Source organism: Electrophorus electricus, chromosome 17, assembly GCF_041902795.1.
Source record: "Electrophorus electricus isolate QZ-2024a chromosome 17, ASM4190279v1, whole genome shotgun sequence".
Classification (NCBI taxonomy): domain Eukaryota; kingdom Metazoa; phylum Chordata; class Actinopteri; order Gymnotiformes; family Gymnotidae; genus Electrophorus; species Electrophorus electricus.
In genome coordinates this window covers 1,177,607-1,197,001 of record NC_137513.1, presented here as the reverse complement: position 1 = coordinate 1,197,001, position 19,395 = coordinate 1,177,607, and the positions used below count along the sequence as shown (strand labels likewise).

Genomic DNA, 19,395 nt, shown 5'->3' with positions numbered 1-19,395 from the left:
GTGCTAATACACATACACACAGGTATGTGCTCACACACATACACACAGGTACATGCTTGTATACACACACACACACAAACACACAGGTACGTGCACATACACATATAGAAAAACACAGTATGGGTACATCCTCGTACATACACTAACACACACATACAAACAGATATGTGCTCACACACACATACACACAGGTAACTGTGCTCATATACATGCACACACACACATGTAAATGCTCATACACACACTCACACAGGTAGCCTCATACAGGTAACAGTGTGCTCATATACAGGTGCGCACACACAAACACACAAATGTAAATGCTCATACACACACACACTCACACAGGTACGCACATACACACAGGTAACAGTGTGCTCATATACAGGTGCACACACACAAACACACACATGTAACTGCTCATACACTCACACAGGTAGCCACATAGACACAGGTAACGGTGTGCTCATACACACTTGCACATCCGTGGTAAGCAGGCCATGGTATGGCTGCAGGCGGAGAGACTCACTGGAGTTGATGGGGAGCATCACAGGGGTGAAGGTCGCATACAATCTGTGTCTCTGTCCTCGTGAGGCACCTAGTGGCCTGCCCTACACAGCACCATGGCAAGGGCCAGTGAAGCCGCAGGCGGCCCAGGTGTGCTCCGTTACCACATTCTGCCTCCACCCTGATGTGTACAAACCCACAGAGATCATGTGACCCATGAACTCTGACAGGGCAGAGTTCATGGAGTCGTATGTTGTGCCTGCGACTAACACAGACGTGACCTTGAACCTGCGATGCCTTTTGTTTTGTGATCATTTCCGCAGAATGTTAGTGGCCTTTGCAGCTAAGGATTCTGCTGGCACACAAGTAAATGTTCTCTATTTGTATCTGTGTGTGTGTGTGTGTGTGTGTGTGTGTGTGTGTGTGTGTGTGTGTGCGTGCGTGCGTGCGTGTCCTCTCTTCCACTCCAGTCCATCCTAAAAAGAAAAACCGACAGACGTGTGTGCGCAAGAGCCTCATCTGTGCTTTCGCCATGGCCTTCATCATCAGTGTCATGCTCATCGCAGCCAATCAGATGCTGCGTAACGGCATGGAGTAGTGGCACCACTGTGAGTGGGGCAGGGGGCGGAGCCTGCATGTGCATGTCCATCAGTGACGTCATTTCTTTCTTGCCTAAGAAGACGCAGATAAAACTCGCAACGACCTCCAATCGAAGGAAACCAAACACCTTGCTGAGAGCAGGGGAGTCTCTTCCTCCTGCTCTGTTGTTTTAACCTTGTTGTCTTGAGTGACAGCCAGCAGGGGGTGCTGTTTCGCCCAGCCCCCTCTCCACCTCACTAGCAGGGACTTCAAAGGGCTCGTGTTTCGTACCATGTCCCACCCCTCTCCTGCGCCACCCACGGCTCCCCACACGCAATAACTGGACGGGAGTCAGAAAACACCTCGCTGCCTCTGGCAAGGCTCAGGTCCCCGACAAAGAACTGCTCCACAGGGAAGGAGTAACCAGGAGCTCCTCGCCTGCCCGGCATAGCATAGAAGAAAGCCGCTCTGTCTGACCCAGAGCCCGCTGGAGGAGTCTGACCCAGAGCCTGCTGGGGGAGCCGCTCTGTCCCAAATGTCCCAACTCATTACTGATGCAGGTTTCTGTCCCCCCAGTATGTTGAAGATGCCTCGTCATCATTCTAACTCTTTGTCCTTTATGTCTTTTATGTCTTTTAGGCAGAAGAGAGCAGTTTTTTGGTGATAGTATGAATACTAGTGTTCATTTCGTAGTGTGTACTTTAGTGAGGATACTATAGCGTTCATACTGTAGCACACAACTCAGTGCTCATACAGTAGTGTTGTGTTTAAGACTCGGGCATTAGGAGCTCCTACAGCCGAGGTAGCTGGGACTGCCCTGATGGAAAGGTCTGTGTGAAGGTCTTTAGCTCTTAGTCTGGACACTGCAGTGGTTTTCACTTCATCCCTCCATGCCTACAGATCAGAGAGTCTCCGCGCCACCTTCTGAGCTATGGGGGGGGATGACCCCCTTTCCCTCTCCTTCTGCACAGCAAACCACAGCAACCATCTCAGTGACCTTAGGAGGTCATCAGCGCACTAGTGTGCACTAACGTCCGCGTCTTATCCAGCTGCACATGACCTCCGTTTGTCTGGTTTTTCAGTGACCTTTCTACGGGCCGCGCGTATTTGGCGGCGTTCCGCTCCCGTGTATCGTCAGCATCCAGGGAGATGGACAGACCTGCTCTTGGCTTGATGGAGCTCAGCTGGTTTGCCATTTGACGAGTGTTCACTCTGCTCTTGGCTCCTGTACAAGAATCCCATGCCATTTTTCTCACCTTGCTGTTTCTGCTTTTTTGTCAGATGCATGTGATCGCGTAGAGCTGCGTAAATACCAGTCCCCTGTGCTCTCCTGTATTAGGCAATCTGTGTACATGCATGACAGTCAACACGCTGGGACCTTCTGCACACGTCTGCAGGTGTGGACGGGGTTGCGGTACCCCAAACCTGTTTGCCAGCTCTCGGCTCCCTCTGCAGTCTGACTCCGTCTGACTAAAGCCATATTAGTTAGTTTTCTACTCCTTAAACAGTGAGAACTGTCATTTGAGTGGAGAGAGACACACTTACTCTTTTGCACTGAAATGCTGATCCTCATGTATTGAGAACGGGAGAGGCAGAATTCAGAATCCACACCTGTACACTGGCTCCACCTGGTGCTGGATGCATGAACTGATTGTTATTTATGATCATGGCCCTCATGTTGTCTGTGTCTACACTGGATTATAACATTAGCTTGTAGCATTTGATTATATAAAGACCACGGGAGAGGAAACATGGCACTGTAATATATGTGTTTGCACAAGTAGAATATTTTAATTAACACAAAATTAATGATATTTTTCTTCAGTTTTCATTTGTTGATGAATGAGGTCCAAAAGTGTAGTGAGTTTGCAGGCATTTATAACTGGATTATTAAAAGTCAAGATGAAAAACTGAACCAAACCTTCTAAATAATAATAATAATAATAATAATAATAATAATAATAATAACAGAATGTGATGAGATCCCAAGGGAAATATGTTATGTTTGTGGAGTAGCAGTTTGTGGTTCAATGACTTCTTTGTAAGTACATTTCTGGAATTATTATACTTACCAAAATTCTCTCTCTCTTATATACACAGAGCTCGTACACACAGATACCCCAACCGATGTTTGCATGCAAAATATCTGTCATAGAGATGACACAAATTGTTATAAGATGCTCTAGCTGGTACTGTAAATATTAAACCTGTATAGTATAAATGCATAACATTTACGCAATAAAAGATTTTTATAGTGTCCATTACAATGTTTCCCTTCCTCTTGTTCCCTTTCTGTGCACATTCTGTAAATTAGTGTTGTTCTGAAAATTGTCTAGAATGCTTTTTTTGCAACAGAAGTGGAAATACCCCTCATTTAAAAAGTGACATGTAAACCATGTTTAAAGTTTGTTTACATTTCATTTCATATTTTAAGAATGTCAGTTGTAAACGGACGTGTAGACTGGAGGTCATCTTATTACTTTCAAATCTACCTTTTAAACATCCTGTTCATCTCACTTATGCTACATGTGACCAATCATGAAACGGTGATCATGCGGACACAAAGATTTGACTAGGAGGTTGACTTTCTTTCCCAGAAATTAGTATTATTATTGGCAAAGGCAGTCTGGCACCAGTATGGCCAGCTTGGTACTAGTATGTCCAGCGTGACTGTAGTACATCAGGCATGACGCTAGTAAGTCCGGCCTGGCTCTAGTATGTCCGGTCTTGCACTAGTACGTCCAGCATGGCACTAGTACATCCAGCATGACACTAGTACGTCCAGCTTGGCACCAGTACATCCAGCTTGGCACCAGTACGGCCAGCTTGGTACTAGTACCTCCATCTTGGCACCAGTACGTCCAGCGTGGCACCAGTACGTCCAGCGTGGCACCAGTACGTCCAGCGTGGCACCAGTACGGCCAGCGTGGCACCAGTACGGCCAGCGTGGCACCAGTACAGCCAGCTTGGTACCAGTACCTCCATCTTGGCACCAGTACGTCCAGCGTGGCACCAGTACGTCCAGCGTGGCACTAGTATCTCTTCGTTGTTTTTGCTGCTCCTGTTGTTTTCTCCTATTTAGGAAGCCATGATTTTGGACAAGCAGCAAATACCCAATGTTGGGTTTGTATTGAACAATCCTGCAGTAGAACTGTCATGGTCTTAGTACATCACTTCTCAAAGACAAGAAAAGAGCAACGAGTATCTCCGTCTAATGCACACATGGAGGAATTACATCACACTTACTCACATAGGCTACATTTTGAACCCAGTTTAAGTGTCCATCACCATGGTAATAATAGCCAGTGAAGCAATCATATGGGGTGATTTGGTACAGACCCTCAGATTGACTCTTCCTACTATATAAATAATCTTCAGACATATCATAGTGCAGTGAGTTTATCATCGTGTAGTGTGTGTTCCTAAATTAGTCCTAAAGGCTACAGTCTTTATTTCATCGCGTTTGCAAGAAACAGGAATTGTGCAGTGGCCTATTGCACACTATGTAACTGCAGTTCTAAAGTGAAAACTTCCGTTAATTTGTGATTGAAGAATGAGCGTTAGTATGCACTCAAGCTGCTGTGTGGCTTCTCTGTGACGAGCGGCCGATGGCCTTTAGGCTGAGCTCGTGCGCAGCGTCACTGAATGCTGTTGTGCGCGTGCACTCAGCTGCTACTGCGTGACATGGACTGCTCGAGGACACCACGTTGCCTTCGCACCATTAATTACTCGTGACCAAGATCTCGCTGCATGACGCCGACTGTCACAGTCCAACCTTACAGAACCCAAGAGGTGTTAGAATTTGTGGAATTCAGAAACAAATCCAAATAAGGTCATATTCTCCAGAGGATATCCTAAAGTAAACAAAAAGAGTTTTATAAAAATGTTTTGGAAACACTTGCTGACTCATGGTCAGCCTAATTTATGTTTCTTTGATTTAATGATGCTTGCAGCACTGGAGCAAAAATAGGTAATTATCTATGTACATAGCCTACAACAGAAATTTGGTTTATCATTTTATTCAAAGCAGAGGATTTAAAATGGAAGACGTCTGTGGAGTTTCCATCACCAAGTCATCTGGACATGAGCAAAAGCATTAAACATCTGGAACAGCGCTTTGCAGTACATGAGTCATTTACACATCTTATGACACTCTAAAATTCCAAAATATATTTCACAATATATCATGATATACCCTAACATCAGTTTGCCTCTGTCACGGTTCCCCCGGCGACACTACCTGTTTTGTTTCCTCATGCTTCCTTGTTTTGGTTTCATTCTGTTCCGTCCTCGTGTTAGTATTGCCACCTGCTTTTGTATCACCTGTGTCTTGTTGGTCCTGATTTTTTTCCTTGTATATAAACCCTGTGAGTTCTATCAGTCCTCACGAAGTATCGTCTACCTGTCTTACGTTTCTGAGACGTGGTTGTCTTTGTCTCCCTGGTTATGTTAGTCTGCCTGTATCTTGGATTTACTACTGTTGGATTTGTTGACTACTCTTTGTGACATTACCTTCGTCTTTGGATTGCCCCTGTTCTCTTTTAAACTGCGTCCGTTATACTGCCTTTGACTCCGCCTCTGTTCGCCCTAAACCTGACGGTGTGTTCTTCTTGAGAGGCCTAAAGAAATGAGCAAGGCATATCCTTCAGGATGTGTGTTGTGGAATCTTTTGCCATGTGCATATCAACAGGTCATGCCACGGAGTGCAGTCAGATGAGTGGACAAAGTAAAAATATTAATCACTAACATAACTACTTTCCTTACCATTCACATTAACCTAAAATTAAATATATTCAAGTTGTGTGTGTGTGTGTGTGTGTGTGTGTGTGTGTGTGTGTGTGTGTGTGTGTGTGTGTGTATACACACACACACACACACACACACACACACACAGTATACTGAGGTAGTTAATTTCAGTAGACAAGGTTTCAAAAGAGACAGGATGTTTCAGAGAGGCAAACTGCTTCTGAAGTTCTAGGAAGTGAAACCAGCTTATGTCAGAAAAAGTAGACAGGTTCAAAAGGTCCCCTCTCTGAATCTACCCATACATCAAAATTACAGTGAAGTACACAGAGTTTCCCCAGAGAGAGAGAGGGAGAGAGAGAGCCGTCCCTTCCTCACAGCTACTAAGACTTAAGCACATTTGCAGAGAGAATATAGATTCCACGAGAAAAGCATGGAAATATGTGAATATGGGTGTCCTGAGGAAGTCGTAGATGACACCTTTGCTAGTGTTTTACCTGTTCAGTGAGTAGACGCACTGATCTGTAAACAGTCTGCCGTTCGGACTACAAGAATTCATTTGGTGCTGAATTATCATCCTACAAATAAAACAGCAGCTGATATTATACTGAAACACATCAGAATCCTCCAGGATCATGCAGAGACCGCATCCCTAAGGATTCTCCACTAATCTCCAGATGAGACAAAAACATCAAAGACATGCATGTCAAGTGTGAGATAAATGACCGTTCCGATAATAACTGTGTACTGTAGCCTGCAACCACACTAGATTTGCTAATGTACATTTACACAACCACTAAAATAACCACAAACACGACCACTAATATAACACACAACAGAATCAGTTGCCATCACCCATTCCTCCAGAAAGTTCGGTTTCTCTGGAAACTGTGTACTTTACTACAATTTTGAATATCTCTACATCTCTTACTACAGTACACTGTGGTTTGTCACCTGGAATCTTCTTAATTCATATATATGTTCACCATAATAAATGAGAATGAATGATGAATAATTTAACACAGAAATTGATAACAAAGAGTCTAATGTATTCCAAAATTGACTCAATATCTAAATTCCTTATACTGAAAAAAGAACAAAAAAGAATTCACACTGCACTGTGTGACTTGCCTATGGAAGACTTTTAGTTTGAAAAGCATTGCTGTCATTAAATGTTCCTATGCCTGAATTTGTGAAACATGTATTGCACTCTGTAGCCTCCTGGAACCAGTTATGTGAGTGTACTGTATGGAGCAAACTTTATTTCTTTAGTGACACTCTTCTTTGAATTATGCAATCTTTGCCCCACATGTGAAGTTTGCAAGTGTAGTGGTATCAGCAGTAAGCTGTCCACACTCTCTGATGATCCCAAAGGCTTGTTTGGGTGTCAGAAAGCAAGAACCTCTCTCTTGATAGAAGTGGGCCAGATACCATTAGAATATGGTGCCTTCTCCCATGGTTCAGGGTGGATTGCTCATGTGTTAAGACCAAACTCACGCTGGGTCAGGTCTGGATCAGGTCTGCTCTGCTGGAGTCCAGCACACAAAGCAAAGCAGCGATCCCCAAACGGCGGTCATGCTTTAAAGTGATCTAGACTGTCGCAGCATCTTTCTGGGTGGTGGCCTGGTGGCGCTGGGCTACCTCATGGCCCCTGACGCTGTTGCATAGTGTTCCTGATGTTCCACCGTTGACCTGTGCAAGGCCGCAGAACCAGTGTGTAGCCGAAGTAGACGCTGGCCTGCACCACCTCCAGACAGCGTCCTGTGGCCCGGTTCATGATTGATTCGTTCTGCGAGTTAGGAGAGTCTCATCAGTACAGTCCAAAATGCTTACATCACAAACACTGACCCTCCTGAAGAGGTCACCTCTAACCCATACCTAACACACCTGGTGCAGACTCTGGTCCCTCAGTATCACCTGGATAGATAAAATAGGGTAAAGGTCCTCTTTCTTGAAAGATTTTTCGTCTTCCTTCCGCATTCAAGCAGTGATTTAGACTCATTTGTAAATGGCTCCCCAGTGCAAAACTAGTCGGATGTAACAGGGCTGCAAATCAGCCATATGCCACGGTTTCATCACATCCTACAGAAATCTGCAACTTTAAACAAAGCTCCAGGGTCACGTTTAGTCAGTTAAATGAATTTAAATTAAATTAAAATGTGTTTGTATGGCACCTTTTACAACAAGCGTGTTAGAACAGAGCAGCTTTACTGACGTGCAGGTCACACCAGAGGCAACACTGGCAAGGAAAATGTCCCTTAAAGTAAGAGGAAGAATCCTCCAGTGGAACCAAGACCATGAGGACCTCATCCTCCTCTACCAGAGGAAGCACAACAAGAACAAAGTAAGCAATAAATATTAAAGGCAAAAGATCCAATTATCAAGAAGAAAGATGATGACATGGACCAACTAGTCATTAGGAAAGAAGGAGAGATTAGACAGATTACACAGGAGCAAATAAAAGAGAGACAGGAGATAACCTGGAGTAGCAGGAAGGGACAGACTTCCATGTTGACGTTGTGAAACTCCGTAATAGTGCTAACATCTTAGGCCAAAAAGTTGCCACTGTTGGGCCCCTGAGCTAGGCCCTTAACCTTCAATTGCTGAAGTTGTATTCAGATATGATTGTAAGTTGTTTTGGATAAAAGCATCAGCGAAATGCTGTAAATGTAGGAACACTGCTCTATCAGAAAGTTGAACTGCCAAAGAGACTCTACAGTGCTTTCTCTTGAAGTTATGACACGTACCTGTGCAAAGTTCCAGGTTTTCTGGCGAAGGCTGGAGACTTTCTCACAGTTGATGAGCTGGGGCAGATGGCTGACCCTGTCGTCCACCACACAGTGGGTGTCCTCCCCAGTGCTCCCCAGGGGACCCAGGAACAGGTAGCCATCTCCAGTGTAGCGGCCCAACTACAGAACACACAGGGCTGCGTTCAGCGTTCAGATGTGTTTTTATGCATGTTACATTAGAGTGGGAAAGAATTTCTGCAGAAGGAATAGTAAAATTGATCTTCAATGGTCAGTCTTTAAAATTTCAAAATAGGAGTTCGAATGTTTTCTTTTTCTGCCGACCACATTGAACCACTGTTGCTTAGCTACCGCGGATTAAAGAATGCAGGAAAGGGTGGTGTCATGAAAGAAACTCCGCACAGGACACGCCCACATGTTCAGACCACAGCAGCTCTGGTGGAGGTGGTGCTACCTGAGGACTCCAGCCATGGCAGGGGTGCAGGGTGGCCGTGTGGTTCTCCTTCACGCCCTGGTCCACACACAGATGGGTCACGTTGGTGTTGCGGATCTGCCATTCACACGGAGACATGACAGGAATGGCATTATTCCCTTCACCACTGCTTTAACATCACCTGGCAGTCGTCCCATTTAACTCTTCTTTTCACAGGCTGGGAATGAATGTGTCGTCCCCCCCACCAAATAGAGAAAAAACAGTGACCCCTACACAGAGGTGTATATCCAGTTATACTGAGCAGCAAAGTTTCAACTAAAATAGACATTGTAGTGTCTTTTACCCTGAATTCAAATGTTTGTCAAAATGTTCTATCATGTATAGTTTTAAAAGTGACAAAGCAATTACTTTTTCATAAATAGGGCTGTTATTAAACTTAATATATGTACAAGCATACTTCTAACATGTACAGTGTATACGTTTTGCCTATATTTGGCCTCAGGAACATCCCTCTTCAGTATCCAGCAATAGTCTGCCAGCACAGAGGGATCCACTTTCCTTGGTACCACTATTCCATAATACACATAATGACATATGAGTATACTGAAAGAAAAACCTGGGTGGTGTATTTGGATTCAGCATGCAAAATTGCATAAGAAACAGGTATATTTGCAATAAGTAAATAATCGTTGACCAGTGTTATGTCTTTGAAATACATTAGCATCACAGGCCAAGCAGACTCACTCCATGCCATACTCACTTCTCCATAAAACAGAGTGTTGTTGTACCTCCTCATCTCAGGGTAGATGTTGTTGAGGTACCATTCGAAGTCCTTACACCGGAGGCTGTTCCTCAGTGCTACACGCTCTGATATGTCCCCGTAATCAATGCCATGGTTCTGTACGATCCACGGGAGCACGCGCAATCAATATTCAGAAGGACCAAGGCGCATATTATATTGACTATTCAAAAGAACCAAGTCACATATGACATATTACATTAAATATTCAGAAGGACCAAGCTGCATATTACATTTCATATTCAGAAGTACCCAGCCACATATGATGGTGTTGGATGACCCTGACTCGCCCCTCACCTCCATGGGTATGTTCCAGGCCAGGTAGACGCTGGACTTGTATTCGTCCATCCACACCTCGGCCACGCGCAATGCATTGCGCCGGGTGTGAAAAGCGATGTTACTGTGGTAGGGCTTCTTGGTTCTGGCAATGTGAGCCACTCTGGAGCATGGCAGGACCTCCATGCTTCCCCCACACATCCAAACCTTACACACACACACACACAGATAATATTGTCACACATTATATGAGGTGAATTCTTAGCCAGTGACGTGAATTCTGATTCTGCCCATTCATATACACACTTGGATAACACCACTCTGTTCATTTCTTACATGCTTTGTGTTTTTCTAAACTGGTACCACTCAGTCATAGTACATCAGTAGTCAATGCTCCATGTACAATCGAGCAGTCGAGGCAGGACCACCACTCTTACCCTGATTCCAAGCTCTACGTTTTCTCCACCATAGACATCCATCCCTGAGTCCAGAAGACCCAGTTCTCCAAAGTAGTCCCGGTTTGCCACAAATGAGCAGCCAATCATTGCAGGCGTCCTAAAACACAAAGTTTCATCCTTTCTTCTGCTCTGGCACATTGTTGTGTGTTGAAAAACTGAGACAGTTCTGTCAATTCTAATTAGCAGCCACTGAGTCAGATGATGGAGTGAACTATATGAAGTGCTGCTGCAGACTTTATACATCTTTATTCAAGGTTCCCTGTTGTGCCTCAAACTCTGTCTGTGTCTGGCATACCTGATGGGGGCAGAGGTGTCTCCTCTGTCCCACCACTGTTTTGGAGGACTGATATACATACACCACAACTCCCAGTTGAAACCGTGGCCTGAGTTTTCGTAGCGCTCCAGTTCAAAGGTGTCATCTTTAATGTTGTCTATGGAGGGCAGAATAATCCTCTTGGGATTCTCCTTGATTCTGGACAGAACTGGTTCAGCCCTAGTGTGAGTCAGAGACAGACCTTGTTGTTAGGATATCCCAGCTCTCATCCCCTCAGCATCTAAACCCTCGCCAGGCACTGCGTTGCCTGGTTTATCTCTCTTTACATCTTCAAAAATTAGTTAGCTAGACTCCTGGAGAGAGCCAGATCTGAGGGCTTCTCCTATACTGGTGCATAATGGGACAGCTCAGAGAAAAGCATCCCCTCTAGAAAGACGCGTCTCCTGAAAAGCCCCTTCTAGAAAAGTGTCCTCTCCAGGAAAGCGTTGTTTCTAGAAACTTGCCGCCTCGAGAAAAGTGTCCTCTCTAGAAAAGCGTTGTTTCTAGAGAATTGTCCCTTTCAGAAAGGTGTCCTCTCTAGAAAAGCGTTGTTTCTAGAGAACTGTCCCTTTCAGAAAGGTGTCCTCTCTAGAAAAGCGTTGTTTCTAGAGAGCTGTCCCTTTCAGAAAGGTGTCCTCTCTAGAAAAGCGTTGTTTCTAGAGAACTGTCCCTTTCAGAAAGGTGTCCTCTCTAGAAAAGCGTTGTTTCTAGAGAACTGTCCCTTTCAGAAAGGTGTCCCCTCTAGGAAGGCATCTTACCAAGCAGGCGTGAACTCCACATGGGCATCGAAGAACCCCGTCACTTCTGCTGTAGCCACCTTCCAGCCCTCTATGCGTGCACGGATCAGACCTTCTCTTTTCTGATTGCGCACGATTTTGATGAGGCCCGGGTAGCGCTTGTTGACGTATTCTTCCAACGGCCCCTTCAGTTGTTCTGTCATGCACACAGAGGCATAAGGTGAATCTCTGACAAGGCCACATGGGTACGCTGGAGCAATTGAACCATGCCACACCAGATTGGAAAGGTTTCTCACACTCATACTGCTTTTGTAATTTTATCACCATCCCTTTGATCTGTGCTAAAGGATCTCCACCCCAACCACACTGGAAAATGAAGATCTTCAAAAAGGTTTCTGATAGTTTTTCTCTTAAGCCACCATCTACATGCTGAAAGATAGCCACACTCACTGTGTACCACTGACATTATGGGGCAGGGAGGACTGTGTGGTTGTTTATCAGCCTCCTCTTCTCAACAAAAGCAATCACTTCCCCTCACCCTGATGAATGGCTGGCCCTCTGCAACAGCTCATGCTAACAGAGTGCCTGGGATGGAGCTGTCTCTCACAGGAAGGCTAGTGCGCCTAATGTGATGGATTAGACATGGACACCACTATTCACCGCATGAGCAAGAAGTATTATGAATAATCTACCTCTCCCAAATACCAGCGTTGACATTCAGAGTCAAAAATAAGCTGGCAGACTGTCTAACGCAGGCTTTCTTTAAAAGAAAATCTCACATCCTGGTTCCCCCTCCTTGTTCTATTGGTGGAGAATTTTGAATCACAGGACATTTAAATGTAAACCAGTGTCTTCACTGAATCAAACAAATTTAAACTCTTAGTTTAAACACACGTTGTTTGTCATGCTGAGATGTTCAGCTGGATCAGTGTGTTCAGTGTGTTTCAGGAGATACACAAATAGTATCTGGCAGTTGGTAGATCTTTAGGAGACAGGCCTGGACATGCCTGGTCTAAGGGTGGGAACCATTTAATGTTCTCAGTACCATCTGGGCTCTGCTTCTCACCGTCATCGCTGCTGTCGTCCACTAGAATGATCTCTTTCAGCAGGTAGGCTGGAGTGTGGTTGACAGCGGAGTGGACAGAGCGCAAGATGACCGACAGTGCCTCATTCACAAAGATGAAGATAAGAGAGATCTGTGGCAGATCTCTGGGATAAAACACCTTTCTGCACCTTCAGGAACAACCACAGCCCCAAGAAAAAGAAAAAACATGCTCCTTCATTATCACTGACATAACATTTCACTGCAGTTTTAAGAGGAGGTACTGGTGAAGATCAAAGACTTTCCTTCGATAACAAAGGGGAAGAGAAGCCCTCCCCTTTCCTGCTGGATCACAGAGCTTTGTGGGCATGGTGTGGAGCCGCTTATTGGCGTTTGGTTCTACCAGTTAGGCCATGTGCAGCAAGAGAATGCACTTTGGCATTTTAGAACAGAATTAGTCTGCATGAGTCTGTCCACATTTATTAAATACATTTTTAGCCAAAGGAAGCTTTGTTAACGCTCTGTAAAGTTCTGTTCAAACTTTGGTCTTTACATCCCAATAGCGAGAACTAAAATAGATGATCTTATGGAAAAATGTCTCTGTGTCTAAGGCTATGTAATCAGCAATGACATTTGGTCCAGTTTTATTAACCAATCAGAAAAACCTCTACAAGGAGATGGTCTTTCTTGCCTGTCAGTTCATTTGTGCGTGCACAGCAGCAAGCTTTGTAGCAGGGTTTTGATGAAGGGCATAGGACTGAATGAAGGGGAGGGGGACCCCTTGGTGTTCTTGTGGAAATCTTTGCAGTAGTTAGCAAGAACTATGAGTGCCGCATGCAGTAGCTTTAAGGGAATGAGTATCATAAGTTCCACCTACAACTTTTGTTAAGGGAGGCGGTGCCTAACTAGCTGCAGTCCGTCTCTGCTCAGTGACAGGAATAAATGTCCCACTCACTTGCTTGGGCGGTAGTCTGGGATGGACCGGTCCAGAGAGATTCTGTCACTCAGAAAGGCATTGTAGCCATATTTGGCCCGCAGATATTTTGCTTGCTTCTCCTCTGCCGGAGTCATGGTGGCAGGTACACCCCCTCTGCCCCTTCCTCCAAAGCCCTCAATCAGTCCCAGAGACTTGGACAAACCTGTGAAATACAGGCCAATGTGAGAAATACATTTTTCTTATTATTTGCGAATTCCTAATCATTAATATAGAGACACAGGCCTATAGAAGGAGGATGCACGACGGACAGGGAATTATGATCGACAAAACCCTGAAATCAAACTTTCAAACCTTAAACATGCCGGCGAAATTCGTAATTATCGCAAGAGCGTTACCATTTAGCTGTCTGTAGACCACATCTTCCAGTGAGCCGAGTCTCTTCAATAAGACCTCGTGCGTGATGCTCGCGTCCTGAGCAGATCCGTTGAGACGTGTTTGTCCTCGCGCATCAATAGGCGCCTGCTGGCCAGTGGCTTTGGACGTGCGTAAATTACACTTGCCCCAAAAAGTGACGAACCCCGCCACCGCAAACGCGTTCAGCACCAATAATATTTTCCATCTTCTTATCATAAAAGCCATTAAAGATGTTGGGGTCCTGAATCCAATGAGTCGTATCTTCAGAAAAGTGACACAAATAGGCTTATAAACTAATCCGTACTGAAATGCTTTCAAGTACTTGTCAGATCTAGCGTTAGGTTTTTGTTTTTTTTCGAAGAATACGCTATTACGATATACAATTTGAAAAAACAATTATACACACATACACACACACACACAGATTTACCAATTGCAAGCTGAAGAAATGTTAACTACATGAACTGCATCTCTTTCTTAGGTTACTTAATCGATTAACATAGTTTATGGTTTCACAAAATATCTTACCATTTCGTAATGGTGAGATGCATGTTTTTAGAATCAAACGAGTCCGTCCATGGAATTTTATTCGTGTCGAGACAGTCTTCCGATGTACGCAAAAATTACATAATTTAAAATATATATCTGAAGGCTTTAAAAGTCTAAACCAAATTTTACTGCCGTGCTGACAGTCCACTTGCTATGCGCTCCCTTGCATGGAGAGTTTCCACCTGCTCGGATTAAGAAGTCTGCCTCTCTCAGTCTGCCAAAGAAGTCCTTAATGACGCGGTTCAGGGCTCCCGTAAACTGTCCTCCATCGTAAATTTTAAGAATGGTGGCGGAGGAGAGAGCCACGGATGTCGCATCTGCAGCAGCGAGCTGATGACAAGTATGCAGCAGGCAAAGTAATGGTTTTAGAACTGCCCTGGACACGCAGAGGTTAGGAGGAGCGTTCTGCCCAGAATGTGTGGAGACGCAGACGCGACATATCTTCAGACGCAGCCCTTCAGATCTGAGTGCTAATCCAGTGCTCCGATGCTAAACCTTTCAATCTGAGCCTTCACTTTCTTTCCTTGAGTCCACGAGCACGTAGCATGCTTCGCCAAACAAGACATTTTCTTTTAATATGTCCCGTTCTTCCGTTTTGCCAAAATAGTGCTGGAGAGCGCTTGAGCAAAAGACCGACGTAAAACGTGGAATGGATACCGCGAGGAACACTCTGTGTTCTGAGAACTAGTCTTTGAACTTATCCTGTTAGGAGACCTCGAAATGAAGATGACTACTGAAGTTGATCATACACTAAAGATCGAGAAGTGTCATTGCCCCTATCGCATAGATTTACACAAATAGGGCAGGTCAGTGAATGCAGATTAAAACGGGACTTGTTGAAACAGATCTACTCAGTTAAACTGGGGAGCCACAACGAGAGGTTGTCCAGCGTCTTGGCAGAATTCTTTAACCCTTTCTAAGACTTTCGACGCCCAGATTTGAGTAGGCTGTGCGTTAGAATGGGCTACTCCACTCCTCATATCAGATAACTCCTAGTGCCATCGCGGTTGCGTTTGCCGTTAATAGTTGTAGTGTTCATTTAGCTGCTCGTTACAGTTACAGTTAGTATTGAGAAGCCCAGTGATGAGTTCTGCACTTGTAAATATACTCAAAACACTCAACAGTTTATGAGTGTGTGGATATTAAACGAGTGAGTGCGTTGTGGAATATGAAAAATATGTAAATATAAAGTGACAATTGTCATAATAAGCTTATTTAGCACTGGATTTAAAGAAGGCCGCCAATAAACACTTAGGGATTCTCTTTGAACTTTGCCTGAGCATTTTGCAGAAAACTCCGTCTTGTCTGCCCTTGGTTCGCAGGTGTGCGCATGAATGACGCAATGTGCACGCAGGCATGGCTGCCCGCGTTTGTTTGTGCTATAAATGGCTGTGTGGGTTCTCCTCAGCTTTCCTCTCCATTGTACCTTTAAATTCTGTGACTGTGGGAGGAAGTGGGTCACCCAGATAGTCGAAGGAGTGGAAACGGCAGGCTGTAGAACAGCAGAACTCTACCCACCTCAACTCCTACATCCTAACCTCACCCACCTCAGCGCCTACATTCTAACTCCACCCACCTCAACTCCTACATCCTAACCCCACCCACCTCAATGCCTACATCCTAACCCCACCCACCTCAATGCCTACATCCTAACCCCACCCACCTCAGCCCCACCCACCTCAACTCCTACATCCTAACCCCACCCACCTCAACTCCTACATCCTAACCCCACCCACCTCAATGCCTACATCCTAACCCCACCCACCTCAACTCCTACATCCTAACCCCACCCACCTCAGCCCCACCCACCTCAACTCCTACATCCTAACCCCACCCACCTCAACTCCTACATCCTAACCCCACCCACCTCAGCGCCTACATCCTAACCCCACCCAGTTCAGCGCCTGCATCCTAACCCCACCCACTTCAACGCCTACATCCTAATCCCACCCACCTCAACTCCTACATCCTAACCCCACCCACCTCAGCCCCACCCACCTCAACTCCTACATCCTAACCCCACCCACCTCAACTCCTACATCCTAACCCCACCCACCTCAACACCTACATCCTAACCCCACCCACCTCAACTCCTACATCCTAACCCCACCCACCTCAGCGCCTACATCCTAACCCCACCCACCTCAACACCTACATCCTAACCCCACCCACCTCAACACCTACATCCTAACCCCACCCACCTCAACTCCTACATCCTAACCCCACCCACCTCAGCGCCTACATCCTAACCCCACCCACCTCAACACCTACATCCTAACCCCACCTACCTCAACTCCTACATCCTAACCCCACCCACCTCAGCGCCTACATCCTAACCCCACCCACTTCAGCGCCTGCATCCTAACCCCACCCACTTCAACGCCTACATCCTAACCCCACCCATCTCAACTCCTACATCCTAACCCCACCCACCTCAGCCCCACCCACCTCAACTCCTACATCCTAACCCCACCCACCTCAACACCTACATCCTAACCCCACTCACCTCATCCCCACCCACCTCAGCTCCTACATCCTAACCCCACCCACCTCAACTCCTACATCCTAACCCCACTCACCTCATCCCCACCCACCTCAGCTCCTACATCTTAGCCCCACCCACATCAGCTCCTTTCTGCCTGTCCAAGCCCAGCATGCCTGCACTGGTCAGGCTGAGTGACAGCACCTGCAAACTAGGTTGGGTATTATCTTCATTTCTTTATTTGTTTCCTTATTTATACATTGTTTTGTTGAGGGTAGGCCTACCTACCTGTAAGACCTGAAGACACTGGATGCATCTTCACATATTTGCATCTTCCCATGTATTGTTTTGGAGAACATAAGGCCATAAGGGTATATAAGATACGTTCACATTACAAGCTACATTGTTCAGTTCTGGGCAATGGTGGCTCAGTGGTTAAGGTACTTGACTAGTAATCAGAAAGTTACCACGGTTGGGCCCCTGAGCAAGGCCCTTAAACCTCAATTGCTGAAGTTGTATTCAATCATAATTGTAACTTTGAATCATAATTGTCACTTTGGATAAAAGTGTCAGCTAAATGCTGTGTATGAATGAATTAGGATTTTTTGCTCAGATTAGATATTCCTATGGTTCATATTCATAATTGAAAGTGAACTGTATCTGTCTGTAATGTGGATGCCTCTGGTTTTCAAATCAGGATGCATGCCTACATTTTTGCATGTCAAATGTGTCACTACCAACCAAAGATATATAGTAGCTCATGTATGTAATGAATGGAATGAATTTTGCTCTGGCAAACAGTTCTTCAGCTGTAGCATACATGATCAGGTCCAGAAGATGAGAAAAAGCCAGACAGCTAACTTTTGTTTTCACATATACTGTTCTCACTGGTGTTTCTCCACTGTTGCCATGACAACAAGAGCACCATACGCATGCGTGTAGGCAAAAAGCCATATGAATTCCGATCTGGCTGTTCACATTCAAGTCACATGAATCCGATATGATTTCTAGGACCACATTCGAAAGTGACTCAAATCTGATTTGAAAAGATAGGATTTATGTGTCCACACAGCCATAAAAAAATGGGATTTTCGCTACATTAAGGCAAAAAATCAGATTTGAGTCACTTCCAGTTTGGTAATGTGAACGTATTATGTTTCATATAATCTGTGATTTCACTTTTGACTATGGCAACAAGCTTGAAATATCAAAAGCTTGATATTTGTAAGTTGCTCATCACATACTAATATATGCTGAAATCTCATTTTTGGTTTGTTTTATTTTGTTTTTATGACTTTAAATAGCTTTAACTGTTTAAGTGATAGAGTTTAACAGAGTATTGCAGATTGGCACTGTCTGACACTCACATGCTGTAGGAGTTCAGTGGGAATTTATGGACACCTATTTTAAACCTATACTCCATGCAATAGTCACAGTGTAAATTAGCGCAGAATTATATACAGGTATATTATGTATTAAATGCATTGTAGAAAATAAATGTGTGAAGTGTCTGAACTTTGAGATTTTGAAACATTTGCAAAAAAATTAGAAAAATTAGACCTCTTATTTTCCAAGAAACAGAACACAGAACCAAAAAATACTCTAGACAAAAACAGCAAACCTTTGACTTTCACAATTACATGCATCCAAGGGGACAATTGTCCTCTTCCTAATTACAGGACAAGCAGGATGCTCCAACAATACACTATTACCAAAGCAGAATGGATAATCAAAACTGAACAGGCCTTCGTAACAGGACTGTTAGCAGCGCCGGACACACCCCTCGTTATCACCATGCTATGAGTCAACAACAGAATGCTGGCTAAACATGATCAGGGTATAATTACATAGCTGCGTGTGATGGCTGTTCATTGCACAGTTGGAATTACTGGGTTATAACTGACAAGCTTAAGTGTATGACCAACATAATAGCATAAGCAGCATAATAGACACAACTGATTTAGGGCAATTACTTTTAACTTGACACATTACTGTCACCCACAAACACACATACCAACACAGTCACAAACAATGCTAGAAAACACTTACATTTTGGTTCCCACCAGTATACGAATATCAGGCGCACTGATATTGAGCGGATGGGTATGAGGTGTATTGTATTTATCCAGACAGCAGTGTGTCTGCTGCTTTCCTGAGTGCCTCATACCACCCTGCCAACCACAGGCTTGTGCCCAACCTCACCAACAGTGCGGCACGCCAGCTGGGCCCTGGCATTCTCCGCTTGAGGTTAGTGACAGATGAATAATTTCATCAAAGCCATTTTGCAGGCTTCCTGTAAGGGGCTGGGGGATGGCCGAATCTCACACAGATGGAGGAGTCAGGTGGAGTCAGCGCGGTGGATTGATGACCTGCAGATGGCCC

The 19,395-nt window shown here is 44.9% G+C and overlaps 2 protein-coding genes across 9 annotated transcripts in view; one reads left to right on the top strand and one right to left on the bottom strand.

Moving 5' to 3' along the window:
* Positions 1–3,344, top strand: part of caln1 (calneuron 1) — a 49,534-nt gene extending 46,190 nt beyond the window's left edge. For both annotated transcript variants that reach the window (XM_035534248.2, XM_027024713.3), the window contains exon 6: positions 975–3,344. In XM_035534248.2, the coding sequence (XP_035390141.1) occupies positions 975–1,102 (128 nt within the window). In that variant the 3' untranslated portion in view covers positions 1,103–3,344. The remainder of the gene's footprint in view (positions 1–974) is intronic.
* Positions 3,345–5,042: 1,698 nt separating this feature from the next.
* On the bottom strand, positions 5,043–19,155 carry galnt17 (polypeptide N-acetylgalactosaminyltransferase 17). Of its 7 annotated transcripts, none has more exons than XM_081700108.1 (13): positions 19,063–19,155; positions 13,964–14,243; positions 13,587–13,770; positions 12,656–12,822; positions 11,611–11,785; positions 10,835–11,032; positions 10,519–10,636; positions 10,103–10,288; positions 9,767–9,904; positions 9,028–9,123; positions 8,574–8,735; positions 7,714–7,743; positions 5,043–7,615 (listed from the first exon to the last, which is right to left on the bottom strand). In XM_081700108.1, the coding sequence occupies exons 2-13, from the start codon at positions 14,205–14,207 to the stop codon at positions 7,469–7,471; spliced, it is 1,845 nt and encodes a 614-aa protein (XP_081556234.1). In that variant the 5' UTR covers positions 14,208–14,243; positions 19,063–19,155; the 3' UTR covers positions 5,043–7,468. The 7 variants fall into 7 exon arrangements, 5 of the variants coding, with proteins under 5 accessions (XP_081556234.1, XP_081556233.1, XP_026880483.2 ...); XM_081700107.1 differs by lacking the exon at positions 19,063–19,155 and adding an exon at positions 14,511–15,316 and having other exon boundaries at positions 5,044–7,615; XR_014117888.1 differs by lacking the exon at positions 19,063–19,155 and adding an exon at positions 14,511–15,317 and having other exon boundaries at positions 7,498–7,615; positions 7,714–8,142.
* Positions 19,156–19,395: the final 240 nt, after the last annotated feature.

Bases quoted from the DNA above. Each gene is read 5' to 3' on its own strand.
- galnt17 (XM_081700107.1), bottom strand. The intron at 10,637-10,834 runs GTATGCCAGACA...TTTGTGTTTTAG, and splicing joins GACACCTCTGCCCCCATCAG to GACGCCTGCAATGATTGGCT. The intron at 9,124-9,766 runs GTGAGTATGGCA...TGTGAATGGCAG, and splicing joins ACACTCTGTTTTATGGAGAA to ATCCGCAACACCAACGTGAC.